This window comes from Diabrotica undecimpunctata, chromosome 6 (assembly GCF_040954645.1).
Source record: "Diabrotica undecimpunctata isolate CICGRU chromosome 6, icDiaUnde3, whole genome shotgun sequence".
Lineage (NCBI taxonomy): Eukaryota > Metazoa > Arthropoda > Insecta > Coleoptera > Chrysomelidae > Diabrotica > Diabrotica undecimpunctata.
This window is the reverse complement of record NC_092808.1, coordinates 85,114,510-85,131,672: the sequence shown is the minus strand read 5'-3', so window position 1 is coordinate 85,131,672 and position 17,163 is coordinate 85,114,510. Positions and strand designations below refer to the sequence as shown.

At 32.2% G+C, this 17,163-nt stretch overlaps 1 protein-coding gene across 1 annotated transcript; it reads left to right on the top strand.

The window, feature by feature from the left end:
* Positions 1-7,396: 7,396 nt before the first annotated feature.
* Positions 7,397-14,240, top strand: eve (homeobox protein even-skipped). The gene is made up of 3 exons (XM_072533694.1): positions 7,397-7,607; positions 10,412-10,623; positions 13,134-14,240. Exons 1-3 carry the CDS (start codon positions 7,466-7,468, stop codon positions 13,635-13,637), a joined length of 858 nt encoding a protein of 285 aa, XP_072389795.1. The 5' UTR covers positions 7,397-7,465; the 3' UTR covers positions 13,638-14,240.
* Positions 14,241-17,163: the final 2,923 nt, after the last annotated feature.

The following is a 17,163-nucleotide window of genomic DNA, read 5'->3' as shown; positions in this document are numbered from 1 at the left end:
TATCTTTTGATTTAAATGTCCTATCGACCAAAATCAAGATGCGTTTTAAATGCAAAGAGTTTAGCTTTCGTAGACAGTTTTTGTATTTTGCCGCAAATAGAGTCAGATTTTATATAGGTGTTAAATAAATTAACGTGGCTCGATTTTTCCCATTTTTTAAGATTCTCGTGATATGAATAAAATTTATCACTTTCATTTATCAGTTGTAGTAAAATTAAATTTTTAAAAATCAATCTTTAAAACCTATGACAGGAAATTTTAATTTTGAGTTAAGGTAACAAATATGAGGCATTTAAAATGTGAATAAAAAAAGCAGAATTTAGTGTTTTACATTACAAACGATCACACGTCACGGGCAATGCATTTAAGAAGACGGTTTTTGATGTAGTCTATTGCAGCAGTTTTGTTCTTTTATAAAACCTACTAGTGTAATTGAAAAAAAATTTAATGTTTTAGGTTGTTTTTTGTGTCAAAGTTTAAATCCAGCGTTTTCTAAGCATATTTCAAATGCCTCACATTTGTTGCCAAAACTCAAAACCAAAATTTTATGTTATAGGTTTTAAAGTTGAGGCTCTAGTTATTGAAACTTCATAGTGCCCAATTAATGAAAAGGATATATTGTATTGATCTCGTGAGAATCATAAAAACGGACAAAAATCTCGCTACGTTTATTTATTAAAATATATTTAATACCTGTATATAATCTGAGTTTATTTGGGCAAAATACAAAAACTGCATACGAAAGCTGAACTCTTTACCTTTAAAATGCATTTTGATTTTTGTCGATAGGTCACTTGAATCGAAAGATATCGAATTTTTACCGTCGAGCTGATACAAATTTTATTGAACAATAATTTCGCGCGTGTAACTGACATGACAAATCGACGGTCGATTCAAGTGTTGTTTCTAAGAGAACGCTTTATTCTACACAAAAAATGCTTTTGAACAGTTTTGTTTAAAATTATCTTAGCTACATTTTTTATTTAAATAATTTTTTTCTAACGGTGTACAGATTCTTGTTGAATCGATTTTTTTGCGTCTTTACCCCCTGCAAGGGGGGTTTTAGAGGGAAGCCCATAGGTAAAAGTGGTAAACTTTTTTGCATCTTTTTTTGGGTCCCAAAATTAATACGCTTGGCAAAATTCAGCTTGTTGGTATGATTTTTAGAGGTTCAGTGGCATTTTCGTCTCTGACGACAGGAGTATTTGTGTTAAATAAAAAAGTGTATAATCAGTTTATTTCATAATGGTGATGTGATTTTATAATAAATATTTTTATTTATTTAAAAGGCCTCTCGTTGTAATTATCTATGAAATATAAAAAAAATAGTTTAAATGTCCGCCGCGGCTTCACTAAGTGGCAAATATCCGAGATATCTAATTTTCCGTAATTCTGACGCATAAATCAGGCTGAATTTGAAGTTGGCTTTGAGGGCTGCTTTGTTGTGTGGCTTTTTCGCATAGACCTGAGACTTAAGAAATCCCACAAGAAAGAGTAGGTATAACGGCGGCCAGTTCACATCACCTCCGCATGGTATGACCATGCTCCCAAATCGGTCGTGCAGAATGTCCAATGTGGCATGAGCTGTGTGGCACGTAGCGCCGTTCTCTTGAAACTAAATGTCATTGGTATCCATATCATCCAATTCACTCCAAAGGAAGTTGGTAATTGTCTACCTATAGCGCTCGCCGTTAACGGTGAGGACCTGACTAAAGTCGTTCTCAAAGAAATATATACCAATGACGCCGCGAGCCCAAAATCCTCACCAAATATTGACTTTTTGGAATGTATCGGATGCTCTTATATCCCATGTCATTTAAAAATTAAAAATTTTATTCCACAATGTTTTAAGAACTATTTCCGAATTGAAAGTCAAAACGTCAAAACAAATGTAAAATGTAATTCGCATTACAATCAATTGTGGTTTAATCCCATATAAAATTATATTTAAGATCAACAGCAAGACAGTTTTAGAACCTTTCTAAATGTGTAGGCTAAAAGAGTAAGAAACCAGTAAAAAAGTAAAAGACAGTTACCACAAGCGGCCATAACGGCATTCTATAATCTGTCCAATTTTAAATGTATCCATGTCATGGCCGATGACAGGTATTCACACATTACGAGTTTTTTTCATACTGACAAAGTTTTTGTTCAAATATATATCTTTTAGATAAATTATAAAAGAACGACAGCAATCTAGGAGTACGAAGGTAATGAAAAAAGCCATCCAGGCAGTTTGAGTTTGAGATAAGAAAATGGGCTCGTTATTGGCCTCAAAAATATTTGGTGTTGCTCAAGCAACTCTTCGCAGGCATGGTGTAGGCACTAATAAAAGTTTGGAGTCAAACTCAAAAGGCCTTGGTAGTTGCAAAGCTACCTTTATATCTGATGCGGAAAGGCAATTAGTTGAGCATATAAAATTCCTTGAAAGTAATTTTTTTGGATTCTCACAAGCATCAGTATAAGAATTAGCTTTTCAGAAGGCTGAGAAAAACCTTTTCGCTCATAAATTTAACGTCCAAAACAAAAATACAGGACAAGATTGGTTGTAAAGTTATATCTTTCTGCAAACCAGAAGCCACTTCAGGAACTCGCGCTTAAGCTTTTAATCAGATGCAAGACCAAAAGTTTTATCAGTTGTACGAAAGCTTGCTAGAATCGGTTGGCTATGTACCTCACTGTATTTAGGCTAGATACAGTACAAAAGCTCAAAGAGATTTTAGCTACCACGGATAAAAAACGGGTTATAACCAGTGGAGCAAACACCACTGTTTGTTGTGTTACTAATGTTAGATTTCTCATCCCGTTGATGATATTTCCCAAAGAAAATATGAAAAACGAACTTATAGATGAACTAAAAGTTGGCTGTTACTAACAGATGCACAAAGTCCTCCTTTCGCACAAAGAAGATGAAATCCCTTTAGGTAAAATACTATAACATCAATAACGTATCACTAGTTTATCATATTTAACAATGTTTGTCATGTAATTCAAAGATTTTTACACCTATTTTCGTAGCTAGTTTCAACTACTCTTAAAATATTTAACTGATGATGATGGTCCAACTGGGACGAAAACGTTTTGATAAATTGTAATGCTTTTGGATAAGTTTTAAATATGTTTAATAAAATATACCATTATACAGCAGAAGTCTTTACTTCTCTGTAAATTTTTTTTATAGATGAATCTTCTCTTGGCACTTAGTTGTAGCTCAACAATCAGGCTAGGTTTCACCACCGAAAAATTTATGAAATAAATATTTAAAATATTACCATTTAAGTTTTGTAAAAGCAAACATTGACGATAAAGTAATTCTAAATGTCGATGGATATGCAAGTCATAAAGCCGTTAAAACTTGAAATATGCAAAATAAAACGGTAGGTACTCAAGTAATAAGTGTGACTCCACATTGAACTTACCGTATGCAACCTGTTGACATCCCCTTTTTGGGCCATTGAAGACCTACTATCACCAAGAAGTTGCTAAATTCCTTAAGGCACATTCTGCACGTATTGTTCGCCGACTTATTCAACGAAATATATGGCAAGGCAGCTACGGTACAAAATACATGTCACGGATTTAAAATTATTGGCATCTGGCCGCTGATCCATGATATATTTTAGAATTATATGGACTAGCTCGCTAAAGCTTCAAACATGCCGCTGGAAGATAACTCCAATGAACCCCTTAGCCTACGATAGTAATGAGCTCTGTCGAGTCTGAACAGATTTTGACACAACTTTCACAACAAGCAGATTATTTAGTTCCTATGACAAATACGTATTAGGCGCTATGACTGCTGCATTACCTCTCGTTCAACCCTGGTCCCTTGATACGATATCTGAAGAAAGTAATGCAGCCGAAAGCACTTATCAACCCACAAACTGCAAATTTATCTCAGTAATCAACAACAAACTCCGATCTAGAAGTTGTTTTAACTGCTGCTGTTACTAATGAACGTCCACTGACTTCTGTTCTTGCTGTTCCCATTAAGCTGCTTTCTCCGCTGCCAAAAGGAAGTTTTATTAGTGGTTAAGGGAAATGTCCCTAAACCAAAACTTGGACTTGTTCTCCTAATATGTTGGAATATAATAACATAATAAAATCTTAAATAAGCCCAAATCTCCCCCAACAAAAACAAAACGCAAAGCCACCAAAAATTATTTGGAGAAAATGATGAGGAAGAAGATTTTCCAAATATTTTTCATGGCGATGAAGAGGACATTTTACGGCCTTTATTCAAGAGCTCATGCTTCTTGTGCTGATGTTCCAAGAAGAAATAAGCGTTTCATTTGCGAATTATGACAATATTGTTATAGCTATTATATGTATGTCATTTTGTCCGAAGCCTTTGGACAAAAGTTTTTGAAGGTCAGTTTTTAAACAATTTAATCTACTACCATACATTTGAGATATTGAGATAAAACATTGAGGTTAATCATAATGTAAAGTAAAAAAAGTGTAGTTTTACATAGCGTGGTCGTTTATTAGCTAATCGTGTTTTGTCCATCAGTTTAAAGGTTATTTTTCCTGGATGACGTGTCGGTTATTATAGAATACTAGGTATTTTGTTTTATTTTTTCAAATATGCCAAGAAAGAAGAAAGGTAAAAAAAAAGAAGCGAAAGCTTTGGAGTCAAGTGGAGATGGCTAAAGTTATACAAGGTGTTTGTGAGAAAAAAATGGGGTACCTTAAGACTTCCAAGGAATTCCAGGTTCTTAGAACGTCTCTCTTCCGCCTTGGCAACAGTAAGGATAATTCCTAATGCACAGGTAATAGCTAGCCCTAACTACTCTTGGTCGTAAGCCAGTTTTCCCTAATGAAATAGAAGATGAGTTGCAAAAATATTTACTGGAGATAGAGGCCATGTTCTATGAGCTCAGAAAAAAAAATATCTGCAGTCTTGCTTATCAAGTGGCGGTTCTCAATAATATATTCCACCCATTTACAGATGAATCTGGTTTCTGGAATCAAAGACTGGTTTTACGCTTTTATGAAAAGGAACTCGAATGTTTCAGTCCGTAAACCCATGAGCTGGAAAATTTTGTAAAGGAGAAGTAGACAAGTTTTTTGACCTGGTGAATATCATTTTTCAAAGACACAACATAACACAACAGGATATATATTGTTGAAGAAACGGGTTTATAAATTGTTAAAAATAAAGTTCCTCATGTAATAGGCCTAAAAGGAAAGAGATAAATTGGATCGCTTACTTTAGTGACTTCGTTCTTCCTCTTGTGATATATCCGAGGAAGAACATGAATGAACACCATGAATAAGCACCTGGAGGTGCTCCTTCAGGGACCATCGCATCATGCCTCCCGTCTGGTTGCATACAGACAAGAATTTTTACTAACCGGTTTAAACATTTCATTGTTGTAACAAAACCTTCAGCTAAGTCGCCAGTTCTGCTTCTCCCTGACGGGCACATAACCCACAAGCGAAACATTGATGTAATTAATTTGGAAAGGGAAAATCATGTTACGATTTTATGTCTACATCCACATACCTAATTCACATAAAATCCAACCATTAGACAAAACTTTTATGGGTGCGTTAAAGTCACACTATAGTTAAGAAGTGAGATATTTTTTCACTTTATTCATTTTTTTTCAAGATATAGCTGAAGGCCCTTGAGTGTTTTTAATATAATGGAAATGTTTGGCAAGGTCTACCTCAAAGTGCAACGTGGGGACATAGCAGTAAACGGCTTCAAAGTGACTGGTATTTATTCTGTTAATAGAAATATTTTTAACAGTGAAGATTTCATTGCTTCTACACTCACTGTTCCTAGGCCTGAAACTACAAGACCAACTAATGACACTCTTCCTTGTTCATCTACCATTACCGATTCATTTCAATGCTGTTCTTCTAAAAGTCCTATTGTAGTTTCCTCTGATGTTTTTAAGTCAATAACTTTTCTTCTACCGAAAGAGATATCACCACCACCTCCAAAGGTGCAGAAGTCAAATAGAGGTAGAAAAGCTGGATCTTTCTCTATAATAACCTACTCTTTATATAAAAAATAGCTAGAGGATAAACTGAATGGAAAGACCAGAAAAAAAGAACCAGGAGCTTTAAAACAACAAAACAAGGCAAAAATTCAATAACTCACTGTTAAGAAACTTATAACTTATAAGAAACTTATAACTACCCTCTTCTAGACCTAAACCTACTAGAGATGATTACAGTGTAAGCAATGATGGATCATTCCACTCTGCTGTATCATCTGTAATGGAATTTACGCCATCAGAAAAAGAACCAGAAAACGAAGACTCTAAATGTATCTTCTGTAATGGAAAATTATCCGAAGATGAATAAAGAGAAATTTGGATTCAATTCTGTTTTTTGTGGGCCCACCGTACGTGTGTGATTTTTGTAAATAAAGTAGAAGCCGTAATGACTAGCATATAATCTTAAAAATATGGTTTTTATGATTAAAAATAGTTATTTTCAGTTAATGTTTTATGAACTCTAATTTTTTTTTTTAATTATTGTAACACGTACCTACCTATTCCATTTTACACTAGGTATGTAACTTTTTTTGTAATAAATATTTTTATAAAACAAAATAAATATTTCATTTCATACAAGTGATACCTTTGGGATTAGTTGTAGTATGAAGTCATAATAATTTTTAGGAATTGTTATTTAACAAATAGTAGGTACCTAAGTTATTAATAGAAATGTAAAATCTAAATGGTATTCCATAATATCCTCCTCTCCTCTACCTACCTATCGGTCGATTTGGTGTGCTTGTATTTTGATAACTAATAAATATGCTGTTTCATTGTAATATACTGCCAAGTAATCTTTTATTTATGTGAGCTAGAAGGGTATTCATAGATAATACCTATCTAAATGTAAAACAAATTTGAGAATGCTATTGGTTATTATGCGTCCTAATTTTCTTATCTAGTTTTATAACATAGTAACAAAATGAAGAACGTCTTGTACTTATGACTTTTTTAATAGTCTACTAAAATTGATATTAACTGAGGGTAAATTAAGCATCAACTAAATAAATTCCCTCGCTGCCAGTCAAAATCCCATTCCAGAATTCCGCCAGTCTTGCCTACATAAAATTAACTTGCTAAAGCATCTTTATAGTCTCAATAAAAATATAATCAATACAGCATAAGCTGTATAGCGCTCGGTAGAAGCCACCCGTTATTAAGGTTGGAACAATAATAGTCCATATATCCACTTTAATAGATGCCGACATCTACTTAGAGTTCATAAAGAGTATTTCGAACGAAAATGACCCCAACCGCTTCTATGATTACGTTCTAGTAGGCGGTACGCCCAATCACTGATCGATGCCCACACAACCAACCAGCGTTCACTAGAACTCCGCCTACGGTTATCGGCTAAATATTCAACCACCAGTATAGGGTCCCTTGCTCTTCACCAGGACTTAGTATAACAACTGCTTGTAGTAATTTCGGTCGGTTGGTTTTGGTTTATGCACAACCACGCTTTTAAAATGTACCATCAAAGTGATCAGAAAAATAATGCCGTAGTGTTGGACGTTATTCCGCCTCATTATAATTTGCATCATGGACAAACAAGTCCATCCCATTCTCCAAATCAACAGTACACCAAAGGTAAGTCAATAAAATTTGTAAATATGTATGTAAATATAGGGACATAGAATTGCAGTTTTAAGTCATTAATATGGGTAGGCTCTGACAATATCTAAATGTCTTATATTTGTGCAAAATTAAAAATGGGTAGGTATATGTATTAATTGTGGAATATAGGGAATTTTTGAAACTCTTTCATATAAAGTACTAATATAGTTTAAATATTTTTCTAAATTTCTGCAGTAGGTATTAGGTATAAATACTTTTTCCGCTTAATTTCCTTTCGTTAATGTGGGCCTCGTATCGATTATTGTTATATAGGGGGTTAATACATGAACTTGTGGTTACAGGTGCTTTGTAATTCCATTATAGCAACTTTGATAAAATCAAATTAACCCGTTTTCGTGTTAAATGTGTGCTTAATTACGCATGTTTGTTTGTCCGTCGGATTATTGTCCATTATTTTATATCTACGTTGAATAATCAATAAATTTATCTTCTTGGCTACCAAAAATTGTATATTTGTGTTAAAGTAATGTATGAGTAGGAACCATATTGTACTATATTTCATCTGTGTAAAACTGTATCTTCGTAAACTTTAAATTTATAATCTTAAAAAAATGTTAAAAATTAAAATGTTTTCTCTACCTCTTCAGATCTGCTCTGTCATTTCTTTTTTATTCTTAGATAGTTCAGTGCTTCTCTATGTATATCTGGTGAAACTCTGTTATGATAGATCGACTTTTAACTTAGGTATATCGCCATCAACGGTCGATATTGATTTCTTTAGTACGAAAAAATTAATCTATCATTAAAATAAGATTTTTGAACCAAATAATGTTTCAAATCAATTATGCAAATTAATTTCTTTCTCGGAGTAATTTTATTTTGCATATTTTTATTGTAAAATGTTTTTAACTATAATATTATGCAGGTTTTCGGTAAGTCATTATCAACATTGCGATTTATGATAAAATTATTTATTTGCAATGAGTAGTTGGTAATTATATGAGCTTATCTTTAAAGGGGTAGGATTTGAAATGAATTTTAATGAGCCCACTATAGATACACTTTACCATGATTTTTTATTTGATCTAAATTTTACATATTAATTCATGATTACATAAAGTATAGATTTCCATTTAAAGAAATAGCTAAATTTCAGATTATCTATTCACCTAAATACTAAGTAAGTACTAAATATTAACTCTTATAACTGCATTTCTTGTAGATTTAACCGCACAAGGGAATAGAAAGATTACAAAAATAACACTACTCAACTACGAAAAACTTACAATTCTTATTCTTTTATCCTTTTATATATAGATAAATAATAGGTTTTAAAGATCTGAAGGTTTAGGCTACGATCTATGCAAGGCTAAAGTTGTTTGGACTTTTTCAATCGTTTTTGCTTTTTTTCATAAAATGATCATTTGGAGCCAATCACTGAAAGCTTTATGCTTTAACATTCAGTTTCCTTTTCATTTGTTTTTTTTTAATGTTTTAAGTATTTCAATGCATGTACTATATATAATCACAACCCTCTCCTTTTTTAAGTTTTAAAGGGGTACATTTTATAGGTACCTATATATTTTGTTTAATTGAACACCCAAATTATATTTGCATTATAAGAATGTTTTGCAGTTTTTCTGATTCAAATGTTTTTCGTCTGATCTTGTTTTTATCTATTGATTTTCGGTATGACTTATTTTTTATTTATCTTTGATATTCTTTATTTACTTTAGGTATATCCTCGTTCATTTCTGTATAGGTACCAACTGTTGAACCGTTTATTCTCTTGGCAGGTGAGATGTTAGGAAGTCCGGATTAAACTGTTGTATTTTTAACAGTATTACGAAGCATTTTATAACTATGGATTTCTATGTATTGTTGAATATTACTCAGAAATCCCGCCATGACATCTTTGTACGTCCTAGACCTTCCTTACCTACTTATTTATTCGTGGTTTTACACATTATTTTTGTCATATATTTCTTCTTCAGTGTGGTCTCTTTTTTTCCATTAATGTTTTTATTTGTCCGTTCCACTGTAATCTGGGATGTCCTATTTTCCTTCTTGTGTTTGGTTTCTTTTCCAAGTTCTTAGGGATGTACTTGTCCATATCTCCATACCGAAGTAATTTTCGTCTTCCTGCTGCATCATTTAGTGTCTCCTTCACGTTCATTGGTTCTCTAATTTGTTCATTTTGCACTTTGTCCATTACTTAGTTAATCTGTAGCTTTTCCAAAACATCATTTTCATTGCATTTGTTCTGTTTTTCATTCCTTTATTTGTCACCTACGTCTCTGAGCCATAGTCACAGCACTCTGAGCATTTGTCGCAGCCTCCACATTTCAATAGTTTCAAGTTTGTTAATGGATCTGGCCTTTAATATCTATGTTTCTTAAACGTAAAACTTAAGTATCTTGTACCTGAACATCATCAAAAATCGCTTGGATATCTTGTTCGTACCTTGAACCATCATGTTCGATTAATTTTTATTGTCAATACCTCAGTACCTAAAAGAAGGATCACAAAAATCTTGCAAATTAGAAATCAGTGCCATCATTGTGACCAGACAGTATCTATTTATACACAAATTGAAAGTTTTTCGAAAAATATTTTTTATTCAACTTTAATCATCTATATCACAGAAACCAAAAATTTTCATCAAAAAGAATGTCATATTCTGACTCAGCACTGACTTGAAAACAGTTTTAAGAAGGCAATACATGTTAAACTGTAATTGTGTCCCATTTATTATCTCTATTGTCAAACATACGTTTCCTTTCGGTTAAAACTAATCATTTTTATTTTGTTTTCAGACTGTTCCAGTCCAGTAAGTCACGATATTAAAACTGGCACTCCAACAAGTCCTTCAGCCGTATCAGATCCTAATATTAGACGATACCGAACAGCTTTCACAAGAGAACAACTAGCCCGATTGGAGAAAGAATTCTATAAAGAGAATTATGTCTCCAGACCAAGACGGTGTGAGCTAGCAGCCCAGTTGAATTTACCAGAGAGTACTATTAAGGTAAGATATTTATGATGTTAGAACTACAAAAGTATTAAAAAATAGGTTGTTGTAATTGTCTTTATCTCCAACCTATAAGTTATTTTTTGTAAAATTTGTCAATAAAATAGTAACTAGCAATACTTATTTTAATGGGTACACGTAAACTCATTACCGATTAACATAAATGAACTCGTAGATGGAACAAACTCGTCACCGGAATAAACCAAGGATTTTAAAATAGACCCGGAGAGATTTGTAAACTGATCACTGGCCTAACAACGCCCTGAAAGACGCCCTAAGGTTTGAGGATTTAAAAGAATAATCCCAGTCTGGATGTATTACATGCAAATACAAGGTATTGGCTGGTATAATATTTGGAAATTACACTTTATTCTATTATTCATAGCTACCTAAAACGATGCGAAAAGACAAATTTTTCTTCATTTGGGCTTGTTTCTTCAACATGGATAGTAAATTGTGAGACACCCAATATAAATAAAAATATCAGTTAAATTTTAAAGAAATTTGCTTAAACTAATTTCTGAATTTAATAGATTACCACGTAAACAAGTGTAACAGGCAATTTTATGCATTAGAAACCAGCGCGTTAAGACAAAAATACTGGTGATGAGTTAACCTACATAGCTGCGGTGATGTATTTACGGGTCTCCAAAGGATACCGGTGATCAGTTTGCTATACCTCGGAAGTCTAATAATTTTATGGGGGGATATTAAGTGATGAGTTCGTACACGTCCTTTGGGATACCCAGTACTGGTACAAATTCTGAGAAATTGTTTGCATAAAAGTACGTTGAAACGTTCTGAGAAATGTGAACTTGGCACAAAAGCATGAAAAGGGGGAATACTTTAATCAACCAAACAAAAATGCTGTAAGTTGTAAGAAGTTCTAACAGTTCTAAAGTGAACAAAAATATGCAACATCGGTAGTACCTATAATTAATATGCGTCGTAAAAGCAGAAAAGATAAATTAAATCACTAGATTATAATAGGTACTAAAACTCAGATATAAAGTTGAATGAATCAAGAACAGATAGAAACAATGAAATTCTACACTTTAAACTTTTTAATTTCGGTTTTAAAGCTGTCTACGATTCATAAATTTTTAACCTCTATTCAAGTTTTTTACATTTTCCATTAATTCCAATTAACTAACTTATTATATTGTAGAAGTAACCCCTTCTGACATCTTGACTCCATTTCTACTTCTTGGTGCTGTATTTCCGACTTTCTTCTGATTATTACCAAATTTTGATCTTAGTTTTGTAGGCACTGCAACCCATGCCAAAATAGAATTGCATTTTCTTTCTTTAGGTATTAAAAAAACCCAACAGTCACTTTTTGAATCTGTTTAATTTTTAAGAATATTGTTTCCATTTGAACTTTTTAGATATTTACATTGTTTTACAGTTATTATTCTTAAAACATATATCCAAACATGTATTGTGAATCTGTATACTGTGTATAATGAACAATGAAGAACATTGCGACGGGTTACCGCCTTTTAAGTACTTAGCACGTAATAAAAGATATCATACAGTCTTATCTGTCCATTAGCCTACCAGGCAGCCGACAACTTGAGACATGTTTTTATAATGCTCAAATTAGTATATTGTCGGTACGTTTGAAGTGTTTAAAAGGTTTATAAATGTTTTATTTAACCAAGTATAATGTGCTAATTGCCAGAACAGCTTACAACCAATAATAAACTCTAATGCGTTTGCCTTACCAGAAGTATAAAATCAATTAAAAAAATTAATATTGCTTTTATTGATGTGTTGTTCGAATTTAAAGTTGTTAGACAAGAAAAATTTATTAATGGGCGATTTCGTCATATCAAACACAAATACAAGGATTGTTTGTTATAAACTATTCAAATTTTTAAAGATATTTTAAAAAATTTGGTATTGGGTTTTCGTAACCATTACCTCAGAGATTTTAAATCCTCAAATCCGTGACATTCTAACTTATTTTAGTTTTATTTCAGTCTTGATTGCACTTGGTCTATATTTTTAAAATCTTTATTCATATTATTCTTGACTGCTAATTTTCCCAGTTTATTCATTTTTATACCAATATTGTTATACCAACTTCGTAGTATAATTTCTATTTCATATGCCAGAATACACATTTTATTTTATTTTCGTTCAATCTGTTTTATATGGAAATAGTTTTATTAAACGATGCAATAGAATTCATGGACTTTTTAGATTACGAAATTCACATAAGGCAAGGTTTGAGGTATATTTTTTTATAATTATATAATAATAAATACAGGCAGATCTAACACAAAATAATTATATATTTGATCTATTTGCTTCCCTTTTCACACCTCTTAATGGAAGTTTACCTAGTCTTTATTATTATGAATTTATACACTACAGATTAACTGGCAAATTACCTACCTACTATTACCTCATTCAATTTTTAAAAATGTTCGTTAATATATATAATTATAATTATATACTATGTAAAACTATATTTTTAACTGTATTTTTCTTTGTTACAGGTATGGTTTCAAAACAGACGGATGAAAGACAAACGTCAACGTATGGCAATAGCATGGCCGTACGCAGCAGTGTACACAGATCCAGCTTTCGCTGCGTCTCTTTTACAAGCAGCTGCTTCATCTCTGCCTCTACACTATCCACCACCACCACCAGTATATACACCTCATTATCCTAGATACCATCCATACCCCAGCTTTGGAATACCAGCTCTGGCCACTCATCCTTTAGGTGTTCAACAGAACGTTGGAGTTGGCGGTGCACCTATTCCACAACCGATGCACCACACTCAAGGATTGAACCTCAACCTGAACTTCGATTTTCCCCAGGCCTACCAATCACAGCAGCCAAAGATCTCACCTCACTCACCCGTACAGTCTGATATTAGTCTCAGCCCGCCTACCCACGAAGGCCTTCTTATACAAGCTCCGAAGGTTTCACCTCAGACACACGTACCGGTTGGTGAAAAACCTAAATTATTTAAGCCTTATAAATCTGAAGTTTAATGTCATATTCTATTTGTATTATTTTGTGATCTTCGTGGTAAGTTTTAGTTACTTTTTGATGAGACATCTAAAATTGGCGATATTATTTAAATGTTTTAATATTAAAATTCAAAGATGTATATAGTTTTTGGTTAAGAAAAACTCAAAGCACCCAGTTAATGCCATGTTTTTACAAATCATTTAATTTTCGATGATTAATGTGTTTCCTTTATTAATGCCATTTTGAGAATTTTTTAAGATAAGACTTGCTGTTATAGTACACCTAATATTTTTTTATGATTTAAGCTTATCAAACTTCTTAGCGATATTATATTTCAAAATATTTGCAACAGGCATCTATTGATAGCTTTGTTTCAGATCTTTCGTTATATTTTATAATTTACTTTATATAAATGCTTATTCCGTCAAAATATACACTTTATTTTTCATGTAATTATACTGGTAATAATTAAATTATGGCCAAGTTAATATTATTTATATGAGCGCTATTTTTAGATGTCTAATTTTAAATGTTTGTAAATGATTTCTTGTTTTATTACATATTTTAACTTATTTGTATATATTATTGTTGATATTTGTAAGTAAATAAATATTAAATTTAAACCATAAGACTAACTGGTTTCTATGCCCCATCAAGGTAGTATATATTTAAAACAAAATTAATACTAGATTACCAGAAGTTTATTAATTAACTGGTTTCTATGCCACACCAATGTTGTATGCTAGACACAATATTAAGAATTAATGAAGAAACTACTAAAATAAAGTAGTATCAATCTAGTATTGTTTATCACAGGTTGCATTACAACCAAGTGCCTTATTGCATATCTTTCATTAAGTATTATATAAAACCCACGAACTTCGTCTGATCTGCTATAAGTTCGCCAAAAACAGATATATCTTTTATGTGAACCTAGTACATGGAAAGATCTTGTATCAAGGTGACTTGGAACCCTCTTAATTCTGCGGAAGCTGCCCTTTTAGGAAGCTAACGGTTGGAATGTAGGAATCTGATTGGGGTCATTGCAATCAAATTATCTAATGATACTGTTCTTGTTATTGTAGCAAAATACTGAGGTGTGTAGGAGGAGAGAGGTATAAGAAGAGTGGTCTATATATATGGGATAAAATAGATAACAATTAAGTAAAGAAGTATGAAAAAAAAATATTGAACGGAATGTGGCTAGGCTAGCAATGTAGGCAAGAGAATGACCACTAGAAACTCAAGGATGGATACGGCCAATTTGCATGCCTTTTAAAGACAGTAAATTAGGAAAATATGTATGATAGATAGAAAAGAAGATAAGAAAAATGAATAGATATAATGAAAATTAACAAAGAAAACAAATTGAGGGCGCCAGAAGAGGGATACTACTCTAAAAAGAGTAACGGTCACTCTTCCAGGTATCGTATACTGCTAATATTAATTAAAGTTGATGTAATAAACAAAAATGCTGTAAATGTAAAAAGGTAAGGAAATATTAATAAAAAAAATTATATGCAAAACAAATTCAAGTTTATTAAATATAACTTCTTAGATTTTGACAATCTCTAAGTTACCAAAAAGTATATGAAAATTTCACAATATAATATTTTAAAAAAATGTTGAAAACAACTATAGTAAAAAGTTGAAAACTAGACAGAATAACTCTGATATAGAGTGTACAATCTACATCTAGGTTAAAAACAACCTTAAACAAAATAATGCTAACGTTGGAAGAACGTATAGCCAAGTAAATATATCAAACTTACCTACAATATGACCAACAATATTGTTAAACAACTCTAAATTCACATACAAACAAAATAATATATATAAATGGGAACAAGCCAAATTAAACAATTGAAACGGTATATTATCCTGAAGGGATAATAACCGGAGTTAATAACGCAAGATGAAATATAAAAAATTAGTTAAGTAGACAAATAATGAAATAATTAAAGTTAATAATGAAATAATTAAAGTTAATAAAGAAATAAATGGTTAATATAAAAAACAATGGAAGATAATCTCTGGGTAGAATTTGAGCTCAAACTTACCGATACCTTACACCAAGGGGAGTTATATTAATTAATATATATATATATATATATATATATATATATATATATGTTATAAAAAAACTAGAACTGGTGAAACAAGATATATATATATATAGTTCTGAATCAAAAACCAACTGTCCTCCTACAGCTGTCTGGAAGGATACTCCCGAATGGTTTCGGTGTCCCAGCGAAGTCCTCCTTGAGGTCCGAAATTAGCACGGAGCTGGTGCTAATTGGCTCAGTTCCGATGATGACTGTCCTGCCCTACCTCTAGGTGCAGGCTGGAGAAAAAATGAGGGTGGAGTAGACAATACTCCCTGGCTTGTCCCAAATGACCCTGATTCTTATTAGAGTTGAAGTGGTACTCTCCCTCGGATGTTCTGAGGGAAATTTATAATTCCATGGTAGGTGGCTGAAAACAATTCCCCGTTACTTCTAATCTCAATATTGATAAAAAGAAATCAAAGAAAAAGTGAGGAAAGTTTCTTTCAGCATAAGAAACCGGAGCAAAAAGATAATTATGGTAGATAAAAAAAACCCATCCAATCGGATGTAGCGTGACCTTGCTTCACATAGAGTAAAAATATAATGGCCTTGGACAAAATACTATATTAAAATATGAAATAATGAATCTGAATAATAGGATATAGATAAAATACTCTAATGTTTATAATATAAAAAATTATTATTTACCAGATAGCTACTTAATTCCGTGCAAGAAATCTCACTTCAACTTCCTGAGTTTCCGAAAACACCGTCAATTAAATTGATTACGGTTATACTTAGAATATTTAACTTCTTGAAGTGAAGGAAACTCTATGCATTAATTGGATTTTCTTTCGCTAACTGCCACTTGTACCACTTCAAACTCCCGATCAAAAGTGAATTTTAATTCACAGTTAATTAACCAAGAAGAGCCATTTTTCCACTTCCCCTCATCTCCTGTCATCTTTTTGGTTCGCAATGGTACCAAATTAGATCAGAGTGACAACTTAAATTATTAACAATACACACTTAATGGGCAAATGAACACTTAAAGTTAGGCAACCCATACTACGTCTCTGAAATTATTTTTAATATAAATTGTTTATTTTTTAAATACAAATTGTAATAAAAGTAACGACTGTTACATTCCCCTACTAGTCGGGAAAAAAAAATTTTAGTCAAAATTTTTTTTCATAAAATTAAAGTATCAATAACTAAGTGTACTGGCCTAACATTCCACGTTGATCTGCAAGTTTACACAAAAAAAATAACCACGAACTAAAGATCACGGGAAAAAAAAAAGAATGGTCATGGCGCCAGACACCACAAACTCAGATGACTCGAAAGTCGAATCAAAATCTCAATCGACAATATGCTTAAAAGCCAAATATTAACTAAATATACCAACTAAATTCTTGCTGACAAATAAATGTCGAATTGGGCACTAAATCCAAAATTGAACTATCCATGGACATCAGCTCTATAAGACTAAGTATAT

Coding starts and splice junctions, on each gene's coding strand:
- eve (XM_072533694.1), top strand. CDS start 7,466: ATGCACAACCACGCTTTTAAAATGTACCATCAAAGTGATCAGAAAAAT. Junction 7,608..10,411: donor AAATCAACAGTACACCAAAG/GTAAGTCAATAA, acceptor TTTTGTTTTCAG/ACTGTTCCAGTCCAGTAAGT. Junction 10,624..13,133: donor TACCAGAGAGTACTATTAAG/GTAAGATATTTA, acceptor TCTTTGTTACAG/GTATGGTTTCAAAACAGACG.